Genomic DNA, 24,726 nt, shown 5'->3' with positions numbered 1-24,726 from the left:
AATAATTATCACATTTTAAAGCAAATTCATTTTTAGGGATACATTATATCATTTGCAAGTTTCCTCTCCCATTTAATAGATTGCCTTTTCGTTGTGTCAGTGGTTTCCTTTGCTGTGTAAAAGCTTTTACATTTAATTAGGTCCCATTTGTTTAATTTTGCTTTTGTTTCCTTTCTTTTAAGAGACAGATCCAAAAAATTATGTTAACAACTTATGTCAGATAATGTTCTGCTGATGTTTCATTTTAGGAATTGCATAGTATCTGGTCTTATGTTTAAGTCTTTAATCCATTTTGAGTTTTTTTTAATATATGAAAAAAATTTAATAAATTCATTGTTTTACACATAGGTGTCCAATTTTCCCAGGACCACTTATTGAGTATTCTTGCCTGCTTATCATATATTTTTGCCTTCTTTGTTGTAGATTAATTGACCTTAAGTGAGTGGGTTTATTCTGGGCTTTCTATTCTGTTTCAGTGATCAATGTGTTTGTTTTTGTTCCAGTACCATATTGCTTTGATTACTGTAGCTTTGTAGTATACTCTAAAGTCAGGGAGTGTGATTCTTCCAGCTCTGTTCTTCTTTATCAAGATTGCTTTGGCTATTTGTGGTGTTTGTGTTTCTATACAAATTTTAAAATTATTCATTCTAGTTCTGCAAAAAAGGCACTTGGTATTTTGATAGAGATTGCATTGAATCTGTATATTGCTTTGGCTACTATGGTCATTTTAACAATATTAATTCTCCTGATTCAAGAACACAATATATCTTTCCATTTGTTTGTTTCATCTTTAATGTCTTTCATCAGTGTCTTAGTTTTCTGAGTAAGGTCTTTCACCTCCTGTTGTTGTTCAGTCTCCCAGTTATGTCCAACTCTTTGCTTCCCCATGGACTGTAGCCTGCCAGGATCCTCTGTCCATGGAATTCTCCAAGCAAGAATACTGGAGTGGGTAGTCATCCCTTCCCCAGGTGATCTTCCCAACTTAGGGATTGAACAAGGATCTCCTGCATTGCAGACATATTCTTTACCATCTGGGCCACCAGGGAAGACCATGGGATGGTCATATATGGCTTTTATTATGTAGGAATGACTATCACCAAAAAATAACACAAATAACATATATTGACGAGGATATGGAAAAAGGGGAACCCTCATATACTGTTGGTAGGAATATAAATTGGTGCAACCACTGTGGAAAACAGTATGAAGAGTTCTCAAAGAAATAAAAATAGAACTAGCATATGACCCAGCTTTCCGCTCTTGGGTATATATCTTTGAAAACCCCAAAAGACTAATTTGAAAAGACACATGCACTCCCAACTTTCATTGCAGCATTGTTTACAATTGCCAGGATATGGAAGCAACCTAAGTATCCACCAACAAATGAATGGATAAAGATCTGGTACACACACATATACATACATACATACATACATACATACACACACACACACAATGGACTACTACTCAGTCATAAAAAGAATGACATGATGCCTTTTGCAGTAACATTGATGGACTTGGAAGACATTAAAATGACAAATACTGTATGATATCACTGATATGTGGAATCTAAAAAACCTACAACTTGTGAATAAAACAAAAGAAGCAAGAAGCAAACACAGATATAGAGAACAAACTTATGGTTATCAGTGGATAGAGGAAAGTGGGGGAAATGGCAATCTAGGGGTAGGAGGATAAAAGGGTTATTAAGGGATTATATGAAATCATGTGTGTAAAACTTTTAAACTTGGGAATCACTGTTGAAGTTAAAGAATCATTCATTCCATAAAGCAGTTCAGGTCAGTTGAGTTGCTCAGTCATATCCAACTATTTGTGACCCCATGGACTACAGCACTTCAGGCCTCCCTGTCCATCACCAACTCCTGGAGCATATTCAAACTCATGTTCATTGAGTCGGTGATGCCATCCAACCGTCTCATCCTCTGTCGTCCCCTTCTCCTCCTGCCTTCAATCCCTCCCAGCATCAGACCCTTTTCCAATGACTCAGTTCTTCGCAAGAGGTGGCCAAAGTACTGGAGTTTCAGCTTTAGCATCATTCCTTCCAAAGAACACCCAGGACTGATCTCCTTTAGGATGGACTGGTTGTACCTCCTTGCAGTCCAAGGGACTCTCAAGAGTCTTCTCCAACACCACAGTTCAAAAGCATCAATTCTTTGGCACTTAGCTTTCTTTATAGTCCAACTCTCACATCCATACATGACTAATGGAAAAACCATAGCCTTGACTAGATGGACCTTTGTTGGCAAAGTAATGCCTCTGCTTTTTAATATGCTGTCCAAGTTGGTCATAACTTTTCTTCCAAGGAGCAAGTGTCTTTTAATTTCATGGCTGCAGTCACCAACTGCAGTGATTTTGGAGCCTAAAAAAATAAAGTCTGTCACTGTTTTCCCACCTATTTGCCATGAAGTGATCATAAGGTATTTGATTTAGGTCATCCCTGAATGGTCTAGTGGTATCATAAAACAGTACATTATTATAAACTATTAAATAATAATATATACTATAAATATTATATAATATAAATAATATAGAACAGTAAAATACAATAAAACAGTACATGGTAATTAATGTTTGAATATCTATTATCATGTCAGAATAAAACAATCACAAGAGAAAGTAAGGAGAAATTTATATTTTAACCCTTAATATATTTCTGTCAACAATGGAATGAATAAACTTTCTGCTGAAGTGGAAATTAACTGATGCTCTTATGTTTTTCTTGAGGCAAGTCTAGATTTATAAATTTTAGTTGTAGTGGCTGGTCTTATCCATTCATTCTTCCAATTCCCTTCCCTGTATCCTGCTGTTTACTTTCTGTTAGTGTGATAATTTTGAACATGAACAGTTCTTTTGCCAGGGAAATAAAATATTCAATTTCTGACAGTGAACACCTCAAATGAGGTTAAATGCTTAAAATAAAGATTGAAAACGAGTCACCTTTTGAATGAAATTAACTAATTGAAGTTACTGTCAAAGCCACTGACATTTATTAGAGTGTACTAGAGTACATTCCTGGAGAAGGCAATGGCAACCCACTCCAGTACTCTTGCCTGGAAAATCCCATGGATGGAGGAGCCTGGTAGGCTGCAGTCCATGGGGTCACTAAGAGTTGGACACGACTGGGTGACTTCACTTTCACTTTTCCCTTTCATGCATTGGAGGAGGAAACAGCAACCCACTCCAGTGTTCTTGCCTGGAGAATCCCAGGGACGGTGGGACCTGGTGGGCTGCCATCTATGGGGTCGCACAGAGTCGGACACAACTGAAGCGACTTAGCAGCAGCAGCAGCAGAGTACATTCCAAGTAAAAATTCCTCTGATTAAAAAAAAAAAATTATGGGAGTAGTTTATGGTTTACCATATCAACTGTCCTTTATTTTAAATACAAAGAAGAAAAACTTAATTTGTATGAATTTATTTGAGAACAGTTTGATAAAGAGGAATTTATTGCCAACAGAAAAATATATTCAACTTCTTTTATGTTGACCATTTACAGTACAGGAACTTAGAGTATGTGTTACTCTTTTGTTTGTTTCCAGGTTTGTTTGTTTGTAACCAGCTTCTGATCAAAAGTAAGAAAAGACATTACAATTTTCATTCTTTCTGGGCTGCCTCCTTCCTGAAGAGCAATGGAGGTGTTGTTAAGTGGAAGAGGATTAATCACATCTCTAATTTTCTTCCTGTTAAAATTCTCAACAGCTATTGATATACCCCTTTCAGGTAAAGTGACAATATTCAATACCTACTTTGGAAGTCCATATTTGCATTTTGATTTTCAAGTTAAATAATTATATATTAAACATGTGATTTTTCTGCCATATTTCTACCAATCTTACAGCAATCTACATGGAATTCATGTTCTCCTTTTAAATTTTTCAGAAGGCTTATACTTGGCTGCTTGCGATAATTAATTATTTTGCAGCTCAGGCTTTTATACTTTTAGGCAAACTTGGCACATAACAAGAAATACAACCTATAGATCAGGTGGTATTTCACCATGTAAGGTAATCTGCAATATTAGCAACAGTTATTTCTTTTATGTATTTGATTAGTTTATTTTAGAGAGAGTTGTGACTCAGAAGTTAATGGCATTCAACCAATCAGGACAAAAGAGGAGCTGAATGAACTTTGTATTGTTTTTCACAATAATTATCTATTCAAGAATGAAAATAATTAGAAAAATATTGAAAATGCATTTTCATAGTACACAACTAAAAGTATAACACCTCTGCAAATTTAAAGCATTCTATGGGGTGAAGTCATATCAAAATGTTAGTCATTTTGGGGGTATATGTATCTTAGCATATGTTGGTATCAATAAAAATGGATGTAAATCTTTAACCATTATAAATCAACTTGAACAAGTTATAGTAACTAGAAGTTGAAAAATAGTATACCTGGAAACACAATTTATGTAATAATATGTGAAGTATTTAAAGTACAGTTTAAGAGAATTTCCTGTTTATAAGCACTTGGGATTATTTACATATTTTTATCCATACAGTTCAAGTATTGATCCCTACTATCTCTTTTATACCTAATTTGGAGAGTCATAATATAAGATACATTGATCATTATAATCTTAGCATTGAAAATATTCTTTGCAGATCATCTAAACTTCAAAGGATTAGTCTTGACCTCAGACCTATTGTACAGATGTACAAATTTAAAGTTCTGTTTTATTCAAAGTGAAAAATCTGTTCGCCTACGCATCTTATATATTGGCCTATATGTACAAACACTGGTTGAAAACCTGAAATGATACATCTTTAGTTGATTCTTTGGGTTTGAATATGCAGTGCAAAAATTAAGAGCAAGGTTCTTAGCAATCCTTACGGAAAAGAGGTTAATAATTACAGTTTCTTCCCAGTAGTGCCTAAGATGTACTGATTCAGATTTCTGAGCAGAGACTATACATTTTCTTTCCATCTTTTCTCATTTAGTTCATCAGTGATGGTAGGAAATTTTGTATTAGTACATAAGACACTTTTTTTTAAATTTCTGGTTGTCTCAGTTACTTAATGCATTTTCATGCTGTAATGTCCTTAGACAACAATTGTTATAAAATATTAATGACATGTTTTCAGAACATCTGAAAATTACCCATTTATTTCAGTACTCCAGAGCTCTAACTGGCAAATGAAGTAAGGCAGGTATTCACTTTGAATGTCAACGAGTCTGGTGTCTCTGTAATTGGCCTAATTATGGAGGAAAAGATTTATAATGTAGAATATATATTCTTATAAACACCCAAAGGTTATTAGCTTCATTCCCTGAATAATTAGTTATGGCTGAGACTTTACAACCTTTGCAAATTTAACAAAGAATAATGTTCTAATAAACAAGTTGTTCACAAGTTACTAGCTGATATCTTAGGGACTGTTGCTATTGTGCATCACCCCTCATCATTTATAACTGTAATAACATTTAAATAATATGAATTTGCAATATGCTCAAGACCTGCTCTACACAGAAAGAGGTGGTAGTCAGAACCAAGTAAATGTCAATGAAGTATGAATGTTTTCCACATATTATTAAAGTGTTTATAAATGTCCAGTTGGATAAAGCCTGAACTTGGGCTAATGCCACTAAACTGGTAAAATTCAATTTATCAGATTCATTAGGCAAAAGTAAAGAATTTTAGAATTGGAAATGGCTGAGTTGTTATACTAGGCTGGCCATTGGTGTTCAAAATGTGATTCATGGACCACTCAGAGTCACAGAGATTTGTTCAAGCAGTCCATTTGATCAAATGTTTCATAATAATACCAAGATGTCACTTTTTACTTTTCCACCATGTTGATGTTCCACTATGCACTGATGTTGCCAAAGCAATGGTGCTAAAAAGGCACTTGCCCAGCACAGATCAAGGCATTGGCACCAAACTTATGGAATTCCCAGGACCATATACTTACACTAAAATAACAACAACAAAACATCTTAAAAAAAAAAAAAAAAAAAAAGTAAAGTTTTGCTTAAGACTGTCCTCATTGAAACAGTTAAGCATTATTGATTTTATTAAATCTTCATCCTTGAGTACATTCTTCTTAATATTCTGTAGGATGAATTTGGAAATATAAAATAATTCTGCTATGTAACAAATATTCTTCTTAATATTCTGTAGGATGAATTTGGAAATAAATATAAAATAATTCTATGTAATAGGATGAATTTGGAAATAAGTATAAAATAATTCTGCTATGACAGTCTGTCTTCCTTGGTTGTGTCATTATGTGAGTGCCAAGCCAGATATCATTTTTACTGATAGACAAAATTGCATTACTTTGATGGATATTTTCCCCAAAATGAATCATGGGAGCCTGTCACTTCAACAGAAATAACTGATAATATATATTGTCAATGATAAAATATGAGTGTTTAGGCACATATTAGAATCGTGGAAAGCTTGTATCCTCTACTGTGAGACTGACAGCATCTCCACATTTAAGGCATTTCTAAGATCAGCGATATTAACAAATGTGAAATTTTAATATTGTGTAATGACATGTGTCAGTATTTGGAAGATTTATTTAACTCAGTTAACTGATAGTTTTTCCAGATGGATATTACATGTCACAAAATCATGCATGATTTAAAAAGCACCCGTGGATAAAACATTTTAATATGACAGAATATGAAAATATATCCATAAGGTTTCTGATTTCATATTGCAAGAAACCTTTAAGAAACTATGCTTGATGAGTTTTGGGGTACTATCCAAAAACAGTGTCCACAAAAATCAGAAAGTGAAAGTCACTCAGTCATGTCTGACTCTGAGGTCCCATGGAATGTAGTCCGTGGAATTCTCCAGGCCAGAATACTGGAGTGGGTAACTTTTCCCTTCTCCATGGGATCTTCCCAACTCAGGGATTGAACCCCAGTGTCCTGCATTGCAGGTGGATTCTTTACCAGCTGAGCCACAAGGGAAGCCCACAAAAATCAGAAAGAACTATAAAATATCTCAGCCTTTTTTTAGGTACACATCTGTGTAAGGTTGGCTCTTCTTCATTTATTGCAACAAAACATAACATATGGAATACAGAGGTAGATAGGAGAATCCAGCCATTGTCCATTAAGATATCAGAGATTTGTAATAATGTAAAACAATGCCACTTTTCTCACTACATTCAGTATTTTTGATAAAATGTTATTTACTTTAACGAATAATAGGATTGTTTTAAGTGAATAAATATTTAGAAGATTTTTCACTTTTAACTCTAATATGGTAAATATTGTTAAATACAACCTACCTTTACAAAACCACTTGAAGATATAATATTTAAGAATGCAAAGGGATCCAATGACCAAAAAGTCTGTTTACTTGGCTTGAGTCTCTAATTTTACAAATGAGAAAAGTAGAGTGTGGCTCTGGGCCTGGCTTGGGGTCACAGGGTTTGGGGCCTCTTCGTGTCCACTGTGGAATACCACCCGTGGGTGTCACACTCAGAAAATGCTTTCTTATAGAGCCTATTTGCCAAAGTCAGATTTCAGCTACTGAACCATTTATACTTTCTTAGGAATTCAATCCTGTTTTCTTACAGAGCTTGTTACAACTGTACTAAAATTGTAGTGTCTTCCTTTGAAAGCTATTGAATGTTCCATGACAGATTTTTAATGTATATCATGATTGGTGTCCTGTTTTAAAACTTAATCCAAGTTTGAATCTTCAGCATTAGAACATTTATTTTATGGTCATAATTCTCAAAATGCCATCCCTCTGCTTGAATTGGTGAGATACAAAGCTATCCTCTACTTTTTACATTTGTCTGGAAGGTATTTAACTTGTCAAAATGGAAAAAAAATTACCACAAGATGAAGGAATTTCTGAATTTGAGAAATCCTCTTTAAAGAAACTATTATATATTAGCTATTATTTTTATCCTAATGATCATTAGTGTTAAATTCTATGAGGAGGAGAATACCCTCAAGCTCCTATGGTGGCAAAATATATTAAACAATTTATAAATTAGAAGTGACAAATAAAAATCAAGCTCAGGGGAAATATAACAAAATCAATAAATGTAAATAAAAATAAAGAGGAGGGGGTTATTTTTTGGTAATAATTAGGAGAATCCCAGGGACGGGGGAGCCTGGTGGGCTGCCGTCTCTGGGGTCGCACAGTCAGACATGACTGAAGTGACTTAGCAGCAGCAGCAGCAGCAAAATGTTTCATCATTTTAAAAACGCTGTTATTCATTCGTGGCATGACTGTGGGAAACCACTATACTCATAGGTTGTTTGTGATAAATATCCTTAGACATGTTTACATTTATCCAGGGTCATTACCATTTGTATCCATGCCTAGAAATTTATCACAGGTAACTAATTGAATAAAGAAAAAAATCTATACACTTAAGGAATGAAGAAATAGTCTAATTTCCAAAAATAAAATTATTAGGTAAGTTATCAAATATGGTCAGTGACCAAATATTGTCAGTTGTCAATGACCAAACCAAGTATAAATGCATAAACACATGAACATAGATGGAATGCCAATATAAACTTGGATGTTTTAAAATTACATTGTTACATTACTGTGGGTTTATAAAAATATATGACAACATAAATGGATGCAGTGAAGTATATCCCTGGAGCTAATTACATTTTGCAAAGAGGAAGTCAGATTTGTTCTCTAGTTGTACTTACTAATATAGAAAGTGTGTTTAAATTATTTTTGTTGTAGCTAGACTAACTTCAACCAGTTTTTGGAGAGCACATTATTTAAATACTTATTTTAATATTTAGTTCAACAGGTTCCAACAATCGTGAAGCAGTCAACAGTGCAAGTTGCCTTTCCTTTTGATGAGTATTTTCAAATTGAATGTGTAGCTAAAGGAAATCCAGAACCAAAGTGAGTATTGTTTTCAAACTAAGTAGTTAAAAGTATACAATCCTTTATACTAAATTTTACTCTAATCGTTATAAGCTTATTGGACTATAAATCTACACATTATTGAAAGTAAAAATTTCCAAGTGAATGATAGCTATGTCTATAAAACAAAGCTTGGTTATTTTATGCATGCTCTTTTGCCAGTTAAAATTATTTTTATCATAAATCATGTTAAATATTTAGCATAGGCTTTGGCATTGTGGAAACATGCACCGATTATTTATGAGTGAACAAGCTAGATAGATAACAGAAAATACTTTATTTATTGAAAGGTGGCATTTATTAAACCAAAGTTAATATATTTATAAATGTTATTCTATACATATTTATTATTGTATGTCTTAACTGTGACACATATATTCAGTGAATAGGTTGTTACTTGATATTTTTAACTTTGTTATAGAGATGTTAACTCAGATGGCAAAATAAAAATGACAAGGTATATTTTATCTAGTATTTTATTATTAATGAAAAAATTGTTACTATAGGTAATTATAATCTCTGAAAGTTTTTTCTAACTACCTACTAGTTTGGAGAGAAAGAACTGTGTGAGTACTGAAATTAAAGAGGAAAAAGATATGAAGAGAATTCAAGATTTTAAAGTTCTAAATGATTCTAGAATGAGAAGCAAACCTACAGACTTTCATTGATTTACCTTATCATTTTACATCCATTAAGGATGAAAGAATGGAAATTAATTATTTTAAATTGTGTTGTGAATAACATTTTTATTTCCTGATAATTTGATATTTTAAAAATTATTAGTGAATCATTAGCATTCTTAATTGTCATTTTTCTGTCTTTTACCAACTATAATTCATATATGTGAATATGGATAAATTATATTGGAATGAAGGAGAATGTATTAATTACTGCAAATATGGATCAGTCAATATTATTATATATAAATATTGGTTAACTTAATTATATCAAGAGATACACCATACAATCATGGGGGATGATTAATGATGAGTTATATTTATCATGTCAATATCCAGTATCAAGTTTAATTATGAAGTACTAATTCAGAATCATGAATAGAGTATCTGCAATTAGCACTATTTATTCTTCTCGTCATATCTAATACAGTTGTGTAAGAATTTTTTAATGACTATAGATACTGAAAGAATATTTAATACTATATTATTATTATCTTTATTAGATAATTGATATTCTATCTGAAAACTCAATAAAATTCAATCTACAAAAAGAAAATTTTATACATATGAAACAAGTGGTCAATTTTTCCTTTTTTAAAGGTGTAATTAAATACCTTATTATATAAAACAGAAAATAATTAGAAAACAAGAAAGAAAAAAAATCCCATCATAATAGTAAAGGGAACAAATCCAGAAATTCCATTTGTTAGTAACAGCAATATCATCACCAAAAGTGATAGCAAAAACTATGTAGCATCAATTATGTAGCATGTATACTGGGTAGGAGGATTAAAGAAACCTTGAATGGATGAAAAGGTACAGCATGGCACAAGTTGGAAATGTTTAATTTTGAATATACACAGTTATCCTAGTTCAAGGTATTAGAATTTTAAAGAAAAGATTCTATATGTTATTTGCACCTAAAACCAAAAAAATATAAAAGATGCAGAGAGAAAAGAAGTAAGAGAAGTTGTCAGGAGACAGGCATGCTCCTAAGAAAATTGTGTCTCATAAGATTTTGCTATTCTTTTTGAACAAGCGTCAGATTATATAAGACTGTGTCATCCTGGAGCATATTCAAATTGGTGTGCATTATTAATATATAAAATAAAATCTAATTGGGAAGTCACTATATACCTATTAGATTTTTAAGGATTAAAAACAAAAAAAAAACTTTTTATAACCATGTCCATAACGGACACTGTTACCTATGGGAGTGGGAATTAAATTGTCTATGTTTTTTCTGGAATATAATTCTTCAGTGCTTATCAAAAGTGATGAAATATTTCTTATGTTATGGGTTTATCAATCTCACTTTTAAGGAATCACCATAATAAAATATTTGGGAAATTACCACCCAAAATAAATATGTAGAATTTTCGTAACAATATTGTTCATAAAAGAGAAAAAGTGAAAATGGTTAGGGAAATTAATTAGGAGCCATAAGTCAGAAGATAATGTCATAAAATCTATCTTTAGAGCATTGTAATAATTGGAAAAACTTAAATGGAAAAATTATACATTCATTGTGATCTCAATTATGTTACAAATATGTCTAAAAATATTGATAGACTATATAACCCAATTTGATAATAATTGCTTGTGTGTTTTTGAATTTTGAGTGAGCTCTTCTCAAATACACACACACACACATACATGGACATATTGTATATTTATATTTTTTAGTCTCCAAATACTGCAATGTCTGAAATATTAGTAAAGATCCTACATTATCTTTTCAATTGGATAAGTTTTAAAATATATCTTTAATTTTAAAAGAACAGAATGAAACCTATCTTTTTTTCCCCTTCCAATTGTCACAGCTTTTTCATGGCTTGTGTCTCAGTCAGTTCTGGCTGCTACAATAAAAATATCACAGACTGAATGGCTTAAACAACAGACCCACATTTCTCACAGCTCTGGTGGTGAGAAGACCAAGACCAAGTCACTGACAGATTTAGTATCACCGGCAGCTTTGGTGTCTGGTGATGACCTGCTTGCTGTTCACAGCCGGTCATCTTCTTGTAACCTCACATGGCAGAAGGGAGCAATAATGGGATCCCTTTTATAAGGACCGCAATCCCATTTGTGAGGACTTCACCCTCATGACATAAACACCTCTCCAAGGCCCTACCCTCGAATACTATTACAATACACTGGGAAATAGACTTCAACATAAGAATTTTAGGGACACATAAACATTAAGTCTGTAGCAGTTTATAAGATTTCTCAGATTATTTTAGATACATTTTTTGTATTGTTATATTCAGTTAAATAGATGTATTATATACTTTTTATTTTAAAATGTCTTGGTTTTCTTATTTCTGTATATTTGTTTGTAAATAAGTTCTGATTTTTTTCAGGGTTGCTAACTTTAGTTTTATCTTACAGATTCTTGTGGAATAAGGATGACAAGCCTTTTAATCTCTCTGACCCTCGGATAATTGTATCTAACAATGGGGGAACTTTCAGGATACCAAATGATGGGCACATATCTCACTTTCAAGGAAAATACCGCTGCTTTGCTTCTAACAAGCTGGGGATTGCTATGTCAGAAGAAATCGAGTTTATAGTTCCTAGTAAGTATTTCAGTGCTTCCCAGGTAGCTCAGTGGTAAAGAACCTGCTTGCTGGTGCAGGAGACATGGGTTCAATCCCTGGTTGGAAAAGATCCCCTAGAGAAGGAAATGGCAACCCACTCCAGTATTCTTGCCTGGAGAATTCCATGCAGAGAGGAACCTGGGTGGGTTACAGTCCATGCGGTTGCAAAAGAGTCATACTCAAGTTAGCATTTAAACAGCAGTAGCAACAGTAAGTATTACAGAGGAGCTGCTAAGTCGCTTCAGTCATGTCTGACTCTGTACAACCCCATAGACGGCAGGCCACCAGGCTCCCCTGTCCCTGCAATTCTCTAGGCAAGAACACTGGAGTGGGTTGCCATTTCCTTCTCCAATGCATGAAAGTGAAAAGTGAAAGTGAAGTCGCTCAGTCGTGTCTGACTCTTAGCGACCCCATGGACTGCAGCCCACCAGGCTCCTCCATCCATGGGATTTTCCAGGCAAGAGTGCTGGAGTGGGGTGCCATTGCCTTCTCTGATTACAGAGGAGATTTCATTTAATATTTTAGTGAAGTTTAGTAGGAGTTATACTAGGCTTCAATGAAATAAGATTATTAATTTAATCAGCTTATAATTGCTTTATATGTTATTTATAAGGGAAATTATCTTCCAGGTTTTGATATTTAGAAGTTGATGACCTTGCAAGTGACATACTTGCACTGTGTTTCACTAATAATACATGTAACATGAGGAAAAATAGTATTTATTTTGTTCATCCAATGAAATTAAAAATATTAGTTAGATTTGGCTAGGTTATGCTGCAGTCACAAGTAATGCCCAAGCCCTTGTGTTAATACAGGGTTGTTCCTTGGTGATGCAGTTTGCTGTAGTTCTGGCAGCTCTTCGGGGCAGCTGTTCCCCATGTAGCTTTTCGGAGATGCTAACTGATGGATATACCATCATCCTATCTCTGCACCATGAGAAACTTGTACCATCTGGGTCAGAGCGTGGGGGTATAGAACACTGCTTCCCACAAGAAGTCACACAGGCAGCTTCTACTCACCTTGTTAGGAGGGGCAAAACAAACGGCGTAGCCCCAGCTAACCTCAGTATGCATGCCCAGTGATATTAGTATATGTTCGTGATATCTTCCATAGATCATAACCATGGAAAACTACAAGCTCCCTTACCATTAAAGCTGTTATTTATCAATAATTATCCCCAAGAGTAAGCAACTTCTTTATTACCAGATCTGATCTCTGTAGCATGGGATCTCTGATGACTGACTTTCACATTTGGTCATTTATTTTCCTGAATTTTAAGGTATCCAACAGTACTTGATTCTAACCAAAGAATCCTAACCAAAGGCTTTAAAGAAAAAAATTCTTAGATATAAAACTGCCAAGAGGTTCTATTTTGCAATTTCTTCTTGCAGAGTTCTAGACCTTTCAGGATACGGACACCTTATGCTGGGGGAGTAGAATGTACACAGACCTGGGGAGAACAAATAATGAAAAACGTGTGTGTTATCCTTAAAGTTGGAACAGGAAACTGGTTTAAATTTTTTTAAGTTTTCTGTATTGTTCTAGAGGAGAGACTATAACTCAAATTTAAACCCTTAACAAGTATCTCTTAAAATGTATAGTTACAGTATACATATAGAACAAAATATGAGTGATTATCAAACTCTGGCATCAAGAAAAAAGAAAAAGGCAAGAGAGGAGAGAAAAAAAACTTAGAAATAAATCTAAACATCAATTCAGTTCAGTTCAGTCGCTCAGTCATGTCTGAATCTTTGCAACCCTGTGAATCGCAGCATGCCAGGCCTCCCTGTCCATCTCTTTCAGAATTTTCCACAGTTGATTGTGATCCACACAGTCAAAGGCTTTGACATAGTCAATAAAGCAGAAATAGATGTTTTTCTGGAACTGTCTTGCTTTTTCCATGGTCCAGCGGATGTTGGCAATTTGATCTCTGGTTCCTCTGCCTTTTCTAATCTAAACATATAATTAATTAAAGATGAAAGTAAATAAACTAAATGCTCCAAAATTTAAAAAGTTATAAGCTATTTACCACATTACACATCTAAATCATGAGAAAACAGAATTGTTGAAACTAAAAGGGAGAAAAGATGTTTGATCTTTTTAATAGATAAAGAAATATCTTGAATAAATACTGTTCAAAAGAAAAGTACATATGGCTCTATTATCAATCAAAATAGACTTTATTTTATAAAGGCTCCCTGGAGATTAATGTACCAGGCATATGCAATATAAAGATGTATGGAGAATTTAAAGAACCCAATCACAAGCTCTAGCTAATCAGCATGTATAGAACATTATACCTGAAACTGCAGAGTGTTTTTCAGTATTTGATGATACATTAGCTATGAAGTAAATATGACCAAAATACAGTTGAGAAATGGGTATTACAAAAATCCAAAAAGAAAACATTACCAATGAATATAACTGAAGATGATATTAATGTGTTTATAAATAATTTTACAGATCTCTAAGTTGGAGAAAAGACCCTGATGCTGGGAAGGATTGAGGGCAGGAGGAGAAGGGGACGACAGAGGATGACATGGTTGGATAGTGTCACAGACTCGATGGACATGGGTTTGGGTGGACTCCAGGAGTTGGTGATGGACAGGGAGGCTTGGAGTGCTGCAGTTCATGGGGTCGCAAAGAGTCGGACACGACTGAGCGACTAAACTGAAGTTGGAGAAGGAAATGGCAACCCAGTCCAGTATTCTTGCCTGGAGAATCCCATGGACAGAGGAGCCTGGCAGGCTATCGTCCATGGGGTCACAAAGAGTCAGACACAACTTAGCGACTAAACCACCACCACCAAGTGAAGAGCAAAAAAGGAAGTGGCAAAAGATATAAACTTGCACCTCAAATTGCAATGGGCGATACAAATATAAAAATATGCTTAATATAATTAGTAATCAGAAATAGATCTATGGTAACCTAAATAATAAAAGCATTTGATTCCTGCAAAATTGGGAAATACAGCAGAGTCTGAAAGTAGCAGTTTTAGGTGCGACTTTGCGACCGGCATAACAGGTATCCTCTGTGGAGAGTCCAGTTTACTGCTTGGACTGTGGAGGATATTGGTCGCTGCCTACTTAGTTAAAGATACTCCTCACCAGTGACCCAGAAATTCCTCTTCTTTGCTCATGTGCACATGCCCCTTACCTGTGAGCACCAGGAATAGCTGTGGCAGCATTGTTTGTGTTTTAGAAATATACTGACCAAAAACACAAGTTCATTTGTGATACAATGAAATAATTGTGGCATAGTCATACAAAAATTACTCAGCAGTGAAGACTGATGAACCTTAGAGATGTGTTAAACAATGAAAGCAAATCTCTAAAAGAAACATAAAGTGGGATTTCATTTATATAAGGTCACTATATGTAAAAATGAATATTGTTTACGATTATCATTTCATGTGGTAAAATCATAATGTAGAACAAGAGAATGATGAAAACAAAATCTAGGATGGTAGTTACCTCTAACGGGATGTGGAATAGGTAGGATCTACACCAGATGGAAAGGTGACGGTGCTTTTATGTTTCTCTTACGATGGGTGGTGGGTAAAGAGTGTTGCATTTCTTTCTTTTTATTCTTTACATTTCTTTTATGTGGTCTTTCTATATGCAAAATTAATTAGTATGTAGCATACTGATTTGTCTTAGACATACTGAATTATTAAGTGTGATGTTAGAGCATAGTAGTGGGTGGAGTAGTGACATACAGACTTGAAAATTTGCCTCTGGAGTTTGGGTTTAAAATGACGGTAGGGAATGTTCATGAATTCTGGGTCAGAAAACTAATTGAGAATCATAAAATCACATAAATATAACTAACTATACAGCTATAGTTATAGTTCTGTATTACAGATTATATTACTATAAACTATAATATAGTGTATAATATAGATAAGTATATAATATAATTAACTGAAATAAGATGAGGAAGTAGGAGACAGAGGGAGAGGAAAGGAAGATATAAAAAAATCTGTTGTACAAGACAAGGCGTCAGGGTGATTCCTAACCTGAATTCTAGTGGTTGCTATGGAGACACAAAGGAACAGGCAGTTGCTAGACCTATAGCAGAGAAATGGCACATTTTAGTATAATGTTCTGCAATTAAAGGATTTTGAAAAGAAAATGTTTTCTGTCATTATCAAAGCAGACCAAGTGAAGGCATGAACAATGTAAGGGTACTGGAATTGGCTAGTATTGTAATTAAGAGATGAGAGTTGAATCTGAGCTATGTAGTGGATAATTGCACCATTTTTTCTGCTGCTGTAGAAAAGAGGAAAGTAAATCAGGTTTCTCATGCATCATTTCCAGCTCCTCCTAAAATTACTTCATCATCTAACACCTTTCTGCAATTATTTATATGTTGAATAGGACCATCAGCCCAATTCCTAGGAGTTTATAATTCAGAGACCATTTAAGGCTTCCTACAAGTTTTATCAATTGATTCTTCTCTTAAGGTGTAGAGAATTGATTCTTCATTTATATTACACTCTGTGATATGAGCTTTAAAGTTTGTAAAACTTTAAAGTTTTAACTCTCATTTCTTAAACTTTTCTTTAGAACAAACTTAAAGGCTAGACTGTAAGTTTAAACATAGGTACAGTAGCTGAAAATCTGGTCATTACCCCTTACAGACAGAAAATTTTATAAACTGTGTTTAGTTATCTACTTTTAACAAAATTGCAGTTGACTTTGCCAGGAAAAGAAAGCATAAAAGAAAAAATAAAACAACCAAATACAATGTACTGTTATCAAATATGGAGAAAATCATTCAACTGAATGGATTTTCCAAGATATGGCGTGGTAAGTTAGGCCGTGAATTATTCAACAGATCTTCATTAAACGCCCTTCATGTGTCAGACGCTTTTCTAGTAATTTGAGATACAGCAGTGAACAAAGGAAAGACTGTACCCAAGAAACCTACATCCTGTGGGTGTGGTCAATGAGTCTGGAGAGAAGGTAAGCTATTTTGTTGCCTTCATTATGACAGATATCAGTGAAGTTAGAATGAAGCTGTAAATAATTCCGTTTTGGCTGTTCAGTTTTATTCATCCTTGAGGGCACAGATCAGCCTTCTCCACTTAACATTCTTAGTCTATCTTCAATTCAGTTCAGTCGCTCAGTCGTGTCCGACTCTTTGCGACCCCATGAATCGCAGCATGCCAGGCCTCCCTGTCCATCACCAACTCCCGGAGTTCACTCAAACTCACATCCATCGAGTCGGTGATGCCATCCAGCCATCTCATCCTCTGTCATCCCCTTCTCCTCTCCCCCAATCCCTCCCAGTATCAGGGTCTTTTCCAGTGAGTCAACTCTTCGCATGAGGTGGCCAAAATATTGGAGTTTCAGCTTCAGCATAAGTCCTTCCAATGAATATTCAGGACAGATTTCCTTTAGGATGGACTGGTTGGATCTCTTTGCAGTCCAAGGGACTCGCAAGAGTCTTCTCCAGCACCACAGTTCAAAAGCATCAATTCTTCGGCGCTCAGCTTTCTTCACAGTCCAACTCTCACATCCATACATGACCACTGGAAAAACCATAGCTTTGACTAGACGGGCCTTTGTTGGCCAAGTAAAGTCTCTGCTTTTCAGTATGCTACCTAGGTTGGTCATAACTTTAGCCTATACGAATTTTTCTTATAGATTCTGTGTATTATTTACACATCATAAATTTTACCAGCTTATGTACACAGTGGTTCCTTTTTTCATAAAAACTTTCAGTTGAACTATCATTAGAAGCCAGTATTAGAGCATTGCCCTCATCCCTTAAAGATTAGGTGCTCTCTGTCCCCAAGCCCAGGCCCAGGCGGTCGCCAGTCTGATGCTTGCCTCTAGAAATGTTTTTTTCTGAATATTTCATGTAAATGAAATCATACAATATGTGATCTTTTCCATCTAGCTTCTTTCCACTTAGCCTGATTTTGTGATTCATTCATGTTCTAGGATAAATCAGTAGTTGGTTCATTTTTATTGCTGAATAATATTCATATAATAATGATACAGATATACCACATTTTGTTTGTCCATTCACCAATTGATGTCCATTTGGATTGTTTCTAACTTTGACTATTATAAAAAGAAAAATTAGTAATAATCAGTAATGTTAGGAATATCCATGTGTAAATTCTGTGGAATTTTAAAAGCATTTTTTGTTTGGAAGAAACTTTGACTGTCAAATATATTGATCAGGATATTAAAGGTGAGAATGATATCATCCTGTCCTATTCTTCATTCTCTGTATTGTCTTATAAATGCTGTGTGAATTCTTATTATCAGTGATTGATTTACTGGCTAAAGATTAAAAGAATGAATAAAGGTAAAAATGCAGTATGCATTACTCATAAAGTAATGCAGGGAATAGCAGGTTTAGGGGTGAAATCATCTGTATATTGTTTTAGTAGAAACTACCTAGAATTTCTAGTGTGCTGGGTTTCTATATTTGTATGAATTCCTCAGGTCAGTTTCCTTAAGACATATCTTGGCTATTTACTGCTCTAATTTGGGAAGGGTAGAATAGCAAAAGTAGGGGTCCAGGGGTATATGCTAGTTTCTTCTACTAATATATGCAAACTAACCTTAGGAGCATCAATTTGTTCAGTAGAGAGTGCAACTTAGAGTTTTAAAGGTTTAATTAAGGCCGAGGATTTTGCTCTCATGCGTCCCAGTATGTGAATGACTAGAATGAAATGGACTGCATTGGTTGTCCTTCCTTAGTGTGAATTCATTACCAGTTCATAGACTGAAAGGCAGTGCTATTTCTCTGTACTTCTAAGTGGGTTAATAGGGTACTCTACAGGAAATGGGAATCAATTAAATCTCTTTGCAGACAGAAACTGGAGTTCAGGGTGATACAGCATGTGAGCTCAGTGGCTTGCATTCATGATAATGATGCCAGACTGTCAGCAATTTGCTGAGCACATTCAAGGGAAAAGGAAAGCACTCAAAAGCTCCCCAGGCCAGTCCTGTAAACAAAGTGAGAAGTCAAAATAGATAACGCTCTTTGGCATAGGAAGGGGGACAGGATAATTCATTAAACAAACCATAGGTTCTCTATAAGATACAGTCTTTCATCCCTCAGGCACCCTTCCTACTTTATTTTATAACGTTAATTCCAAATAATTGAATAAAATGTAGAAGTTGTTATGATATAGGCTACATGAAAGATCAAAAACAATAGCAAAGGAAAGCTCTTTGTCCCTTTGCCCATCTCTATACAATGTGACTGGGTTTACCATGTAAAGTGAAAATATTTGAACAAGAGCCAACATACTGAGTGATTTTTAAGTGCCCGACACTATGTTAATTGATTTATATGAAATAGTTGATTTAAACTTTGCCACAAATCAATGAATTAGGTGTCATGTCAAATTCCATTTTATGAATGAAGAAACTGAAACACATTAAGTAATAGGCTCAGGTCACATGGTAAGGGATGAAGCCAGGATTCAGCCCTAAGCAGCTGGCTCCAGAGCACATGTTTATAATCTGATGTTCCACAGTGTTGCCTATGCTTTGATCATTCTGTTAACACATCCTCTGGATGAGCTAAAAAGCATTATCCTTCTTTGTTGAAAATAACCTTGGCAATAGGTTTTCAGACTCAGAGAAAGATAGAGAATATACGGAGAGTTGATTTTATTCTTTGGGTATCAGAGAAAGATACTCCGTAGGTAACAAAGATAATAACTTGGTTAAGTCACCAGTACCTTTTCATTGACGTGGTTAGTCAGAATTACTTGTATTTCATTAAATTTCTCTGATGACATTTCATTACCAGTTCTTTACTGTTAAGTTGGTTGCCATGTGGGACTGTGCAACATGTCCTTAAGACAAGCCTCTGAGGGAGGCTTTTGAGGAGCCCAGAGAGATGAACTGAAAGGATTCTAAGATGCCAGAGAAAAGTAAAAAGGGGGCACAGAAAGTAAGGATAGTGGTCTGAAGCAAAAGAGCCAGTTAGTTTTAGTGTCCAGGCCAGAGCCGTTTATAGGCTAGTCTGTAGATAAAAAAATTGTTTTTCACAAGTCTGCTATATTTCAAGTACAAGATGTTATTTTTTTTTAACATATTAGTTGAAAGTGTTAAGATGATGGGTTTCAAAACTAATTGTCAGTACCTCAAGTATTGAGCCCCTAGAGAGTTTGTATTTGCAGGTTTGCTGTGTGTTGATAGCTTCAATAGGAAGACTAGCATGTAGCTAATTTGTCTCTCCGAAAGGCTTTTCATGCCAGGTGGGTTTTTAGGGAATTGGGCCCTTGGAGTTGTTCCTAGAAGTTTGTCTGCTACACTGAATAATGAGTGTGGAAGCCTATTGAAAAGTAGTAAAGGGATGGGTGCTATGCTTTGCTTGATTTTCTGATGAGGTAGACTGATAGGGACTAAATGTTTATGGCTTCATCTAGACTTGATATTATGGGATTTCCTAACATTCTTCAAATCCTACTTGCTGCTGCTGCTGCTAAGTCTCTTCAGTCGTGTCCGACTCTGTGTGACCCCATAGACGGCAGCCCACCAGGCTCCCCTGTCCTTGGGATTCTCCAGGCAAGAACACTGGAGTGGGTTGCCATTTCCTTCTCCAATGCAGGAAAGTGAAAAGTGAAAGGGAAGTCGCTCAGTCGTGTCCGACTCTTCGAGACCCTGTGGACTGCAGCCCACCAGGCTCCTCCGTCCATGGGATTTTCCAGGCAAGAGTGCTGGAGTGGGGTGCCATTGCCTTCTCCGAAATCCTACTTAGGTAGATGCTAATGTAGAAGTGGATGCTGATCCCTTTGCAAAGACACCATTCCATGGTCAAGTCTAGTCAGAATTAGTTCAGTTCAGTTCAGTCGCTCAGTCGTGTCCAACTCTTTGCGACCCCATGAACCGCAGCACGCCAGGCCTCTCTGTCCATCACCAACTCCCAGAGTCCACCCAAACCCATGTCCATAGTCACAATTAAGTGATACACAATTCAGTGACTTTGTTTTTGGTGTTAATGGAGCACTCATTTGAAATGTGTTGGTGAGCTCCAGCAGTGTAGTTGCCTCACACAAAAGAAAAATGACTGTTTACAATTCATGTTTTTAAAGTATTGCATCTGTTCAAACTCAACAATGCTAATGTTTATCATGAGAGAAATACAATTAGCAAAATTCATTGGGAGTCATTTTTAAATAGTCATTTTTTAAAATGAATTGAGGTAGACGTCATGCTTGCAGTTGTTATAATAATTAAATTTCACATTTATCTGTAAATGTTAAAATATTCAATTTTTTGCTTTGCATCAAATTTACTATATAGTTTGAAAGTCAAAGAGTAAGATCTAAAAAACCCTGACAAATTTTTATCCTTTACAGTGTTTATTCTTGGGCCTTAAATTATTAAATATATAAATATTCTTCCCAGTTTCCAGGTATTAATTTCATCTTTGGTTAAAGCTGTTCCAGATTTATGGTATGTGATAAAGGCTTTGGTAGACTTCTAAATCTTATTTTATCTTTTTTATTATGAATGCCTTGGAAGCCAGTTGAGTAACATAGTTATACTTTTGTAATTAGAATTTTATAATCTAGATTTAATTAATACAAGGATGATAGTTCTTCACTGGCGATACTATCTGTTTGAATTATTAAATTTTTTTCTAAAGAGACAGCTCTCCAATTAGGGCTTTATACAACTTAATTAGCAACTTGACAATAGATACCACCCAGGGAACTGTGTATTCATACTTGGCACTGTAAAGTTTGCTAGTTGCAAAACAGGATTACATGTGTCTTTCATTTCCTAATCTGTTTCTCTTTGTCTTTTGCTTCTATTATGTGAGTATAAACAGATAAATAGATTCAGTAACTATCAAACAACACTGCTAACTTCAATAACAATAAATACTGAGCTTTAGTTAGAGCGAGTTTCACTAAACAAGTGATTTGAATTTGGAGCTTAGGGTACATACTAGTTCTGTAAGTTACTGCACTTTACTTGCATAAGGTATATTTCTGCAAAATGACTTGTATAACATTTGCTGTCAGTCAAAGCTAAGGCTTTACCAAATACGTGGTATTGATAATTTATCAACAAGGTACATGTAGGGGATATACTCAGATATTTTTCTATCTTTTGTTGGAAGTTTCATTCTGCTGCTGCTGCTAAGTCGCTTCAGTCGTGTCCGACTCTGTGCGACCCCATAGACGGCAGCCCACCAGGCTCCCCCGTCCTTGGGATTCTCCAGGCAAGAACACTGGAGTGGGTTGCCATTTCCTTCTCCAGTGAATGAAAGTGAAAAGTGAAAGGGAAGTCACTCAGTCGTGTCCAGCTCACCAGGCTCCTCCATCCATGGGATTCTCCAGTTTCATTCTACCTAGAGTAAAAGCACGATTCTGAGATAGCTCAGTTCAGTCACTCAGTCATGTCCCACTCTTTGCAACGCCATGGTCTGCAGCACGCCAGGCTTCCCTGTCCAACACCAACTCTGGGAGCTTGCTCAAACTCATGTCTATCAAGCCTTAGCTTTGACTGACAGCAAATGTTATACAAGTCATTTTGCAGAAAATATACCAAATTCATGTCCAAGATGGTTCCCATCTCAAATTTTATTTCCAGACTTGCCAGGAGAAATCTTAGAATGAGTAGACCGCGAGGGAATCCACTGAGGACTGTCACACGCCAGCGCCTGTCTTTTGAACTGGCAAAGGCAGTGTAATAAAGACACTGCCTCCCGCGATGTTAAGCCGTGAAAGGTCCTTGAATTTAGACAAAAAGCAATTCACTGTAGCTAGTGCATCGATAAGAAATGTCAGCAAGTTCCCTCAGTCACTGAGGCGTTAGAGTAGGAGGTGGGGGTGAGGAGCAAGGGAACGGCACCAAGCTTCTCAAGAGGAAAATTGACAGTAAATGAATATATTTTTAGACTCTCAGGAATAATAATAATCTTTTGTGAGCCATATTTTAAGAATGAAATATAGAGATGGAAAACTGCTAATAAATTCTATCAGGTCAGGAAGGCTATAAATACCTCATATAAGACTTTTCTCATCTATCAAACCCTAAGTAATTCTACAGTGCAGATGTACAAATAATGTTGAGGTGGAATATATTTTGAATATTCTTAAAGCTATTTTATAAATAACTTCATAAAATATCAAACTTCGGTATTGTATTTCAAATTCTGCACTGTTGTGACTTACATTCTCAGTAATTGAATTGACCTTTTTTAGGAAATTGATTCCAGCATGGGAAAGAAACAGTATTTTGAAATACTGCAAAGTCTCCTGTCCTACATCCATGTCATTTCACTTAAAATTTTATTTACTGGGAGTGATTCCAATGTGGATGGCTCTCTTTGCAACTTCTAGTGGTCATGTTTGGTTTTTCATTGTATTCATACCATTTTTTCCCCATGTGGGCTTTGAATTGTCTATTTTGTTTGATATGATCTGATTGGAATATTTGCCAGTTATATTCAGGGGCTTCAGAAGAAAGCAAAAGACAGAAAATAAGTATCTGCCTAAAAATAAAGCACAATGTTTGGAAAAAATGATACCAAATCTATGAAAACTTAAAATGAGCAACTCCTATGACTCAGAGCTTATACCTCTTAACTGAGAAATATGCACAAGCATATTGTTGCCTTATTGATGTCAAAGCAAAATTATTTGTTATCTACAGTTACAGAATGCAGAAATATTTTTAAAGTTGTATAATGATGCAGCACAGATTGTTAACAGTATTTTCCTCTGCAGGTCATAGACAAGAAGATTTAGGGTGTTGAATTTACTAAAAATGTTCCAATTTCTACAAGAAGAATGCTTTAAGATAATACGTGTAACATTAAGCATTACTTGTAAGATTAAAATTTTTAAACGGTGTCTTTAAATGATTTTTTATATCAGATGCTCCAAAATTTCCCAAAGAAAAAATCGACCCTCTTGAAGTGGAGGAAGGTGATCCAATTGTCCTTCCATGCAACCCTCCCAAAGGCCTGCCACCTTTACACATTTATTGGATGAATATTGGTAAGTAATGTTCTTTTCTATCAATAAGGGGACATTTTAATTTCACGCATTGTGTCAAATGACATATGGAAATGAAGGATACAAAATCAATATGAACTTATGATGTGAAATCAAGTATAGTTTAAAAACTATTTCCATCTATAGTCTGCTCTGAGTTCTGAATATACATGAAAGCACTAGAAAACCACTGAATATGTCTTGATTTTGTCATATCTGGAAAGAGTGGAGTCTGTTAATACGATACAGTATGTCAAGTTGAGAATGGCTTGTATCTGTGTTGCTGGCTTTATATTTCTCTTTTAATATGTTGCACTTACTTAATACAGTGATGCACAAATTATTAGTAGTATTAGAAATTAGTATGAACTTCTGTGTTTAATTTTCCAAAAGCTGTCATCAGCTCTTGCATTGGGATTCCAGCTTCTTGTAAATCCTACTTCTGGCATGTGCCTTAGCAGGTCTATCTAAATCTTTTCTCATTGTGACCCACAGAGAAAAGTGATAATCATACAGGATTTGGAAGAAAGCAAAAGAAGCTACTCTTGGTTGTAGCCAGAGTTCC

At 35.2% G+C, this 24,726-nt stretch overlaps 1 protein-coding gene across 10 annotated transcripts in view; it reads left to right on the top strand.

Annotated features, from left to right (window-relative positions):
• Positions 1-24,726, top strand: part of CHL1 (cell adhesion molecule L1 like) — a 352,993-nt gene that overhangs the window by 250,722 nt on the left and 77,545 nt on the right. For all 10 annotated transcript variants that reach the window (XM_044934072.2, XM_006075573.4, XM_044934075.2 and 7 more), the window contains 4 exons: positions 3,560-3,740; positions 8,766-8,871; positions 11,961-12,148; positions 24,042-24,164. In XM_044934072.2, coding sequence (XP_044790007.2) covers positions 3,650-3,740; positions 8,766-8,871; positions 11,961-12,148; positions 24,042-24,164 — 508 coding nt within the window. In that variant the 5' untranslated portion in view covers positions 3,560-3,649. The remainder of the gene's footprint in view (positions 1-3,559; positions 3,741-8,765; positions 8,872-11,960; positions 12,149-24,041; positions 24,165-24,726) is intronic.

This window comes from Bubalus bubalis, chromosome 21, assembly GCF_019923935.1.
Source record: "Bubalus bubalis isolate 160015118507 breed Murrah chromosome 21, NDDB_SH_1, whole genome shotgun sequence".
NCBI classification, from domain to species: Eukaryota; Metazoa; Chordata; class Mammalia; order Artiodactyla; family Bovidae; genus Bubalus; species Bubalus bubalis.
This window is presented reverse-complemented; position numbering and strand designations above follow the sequence as displayed.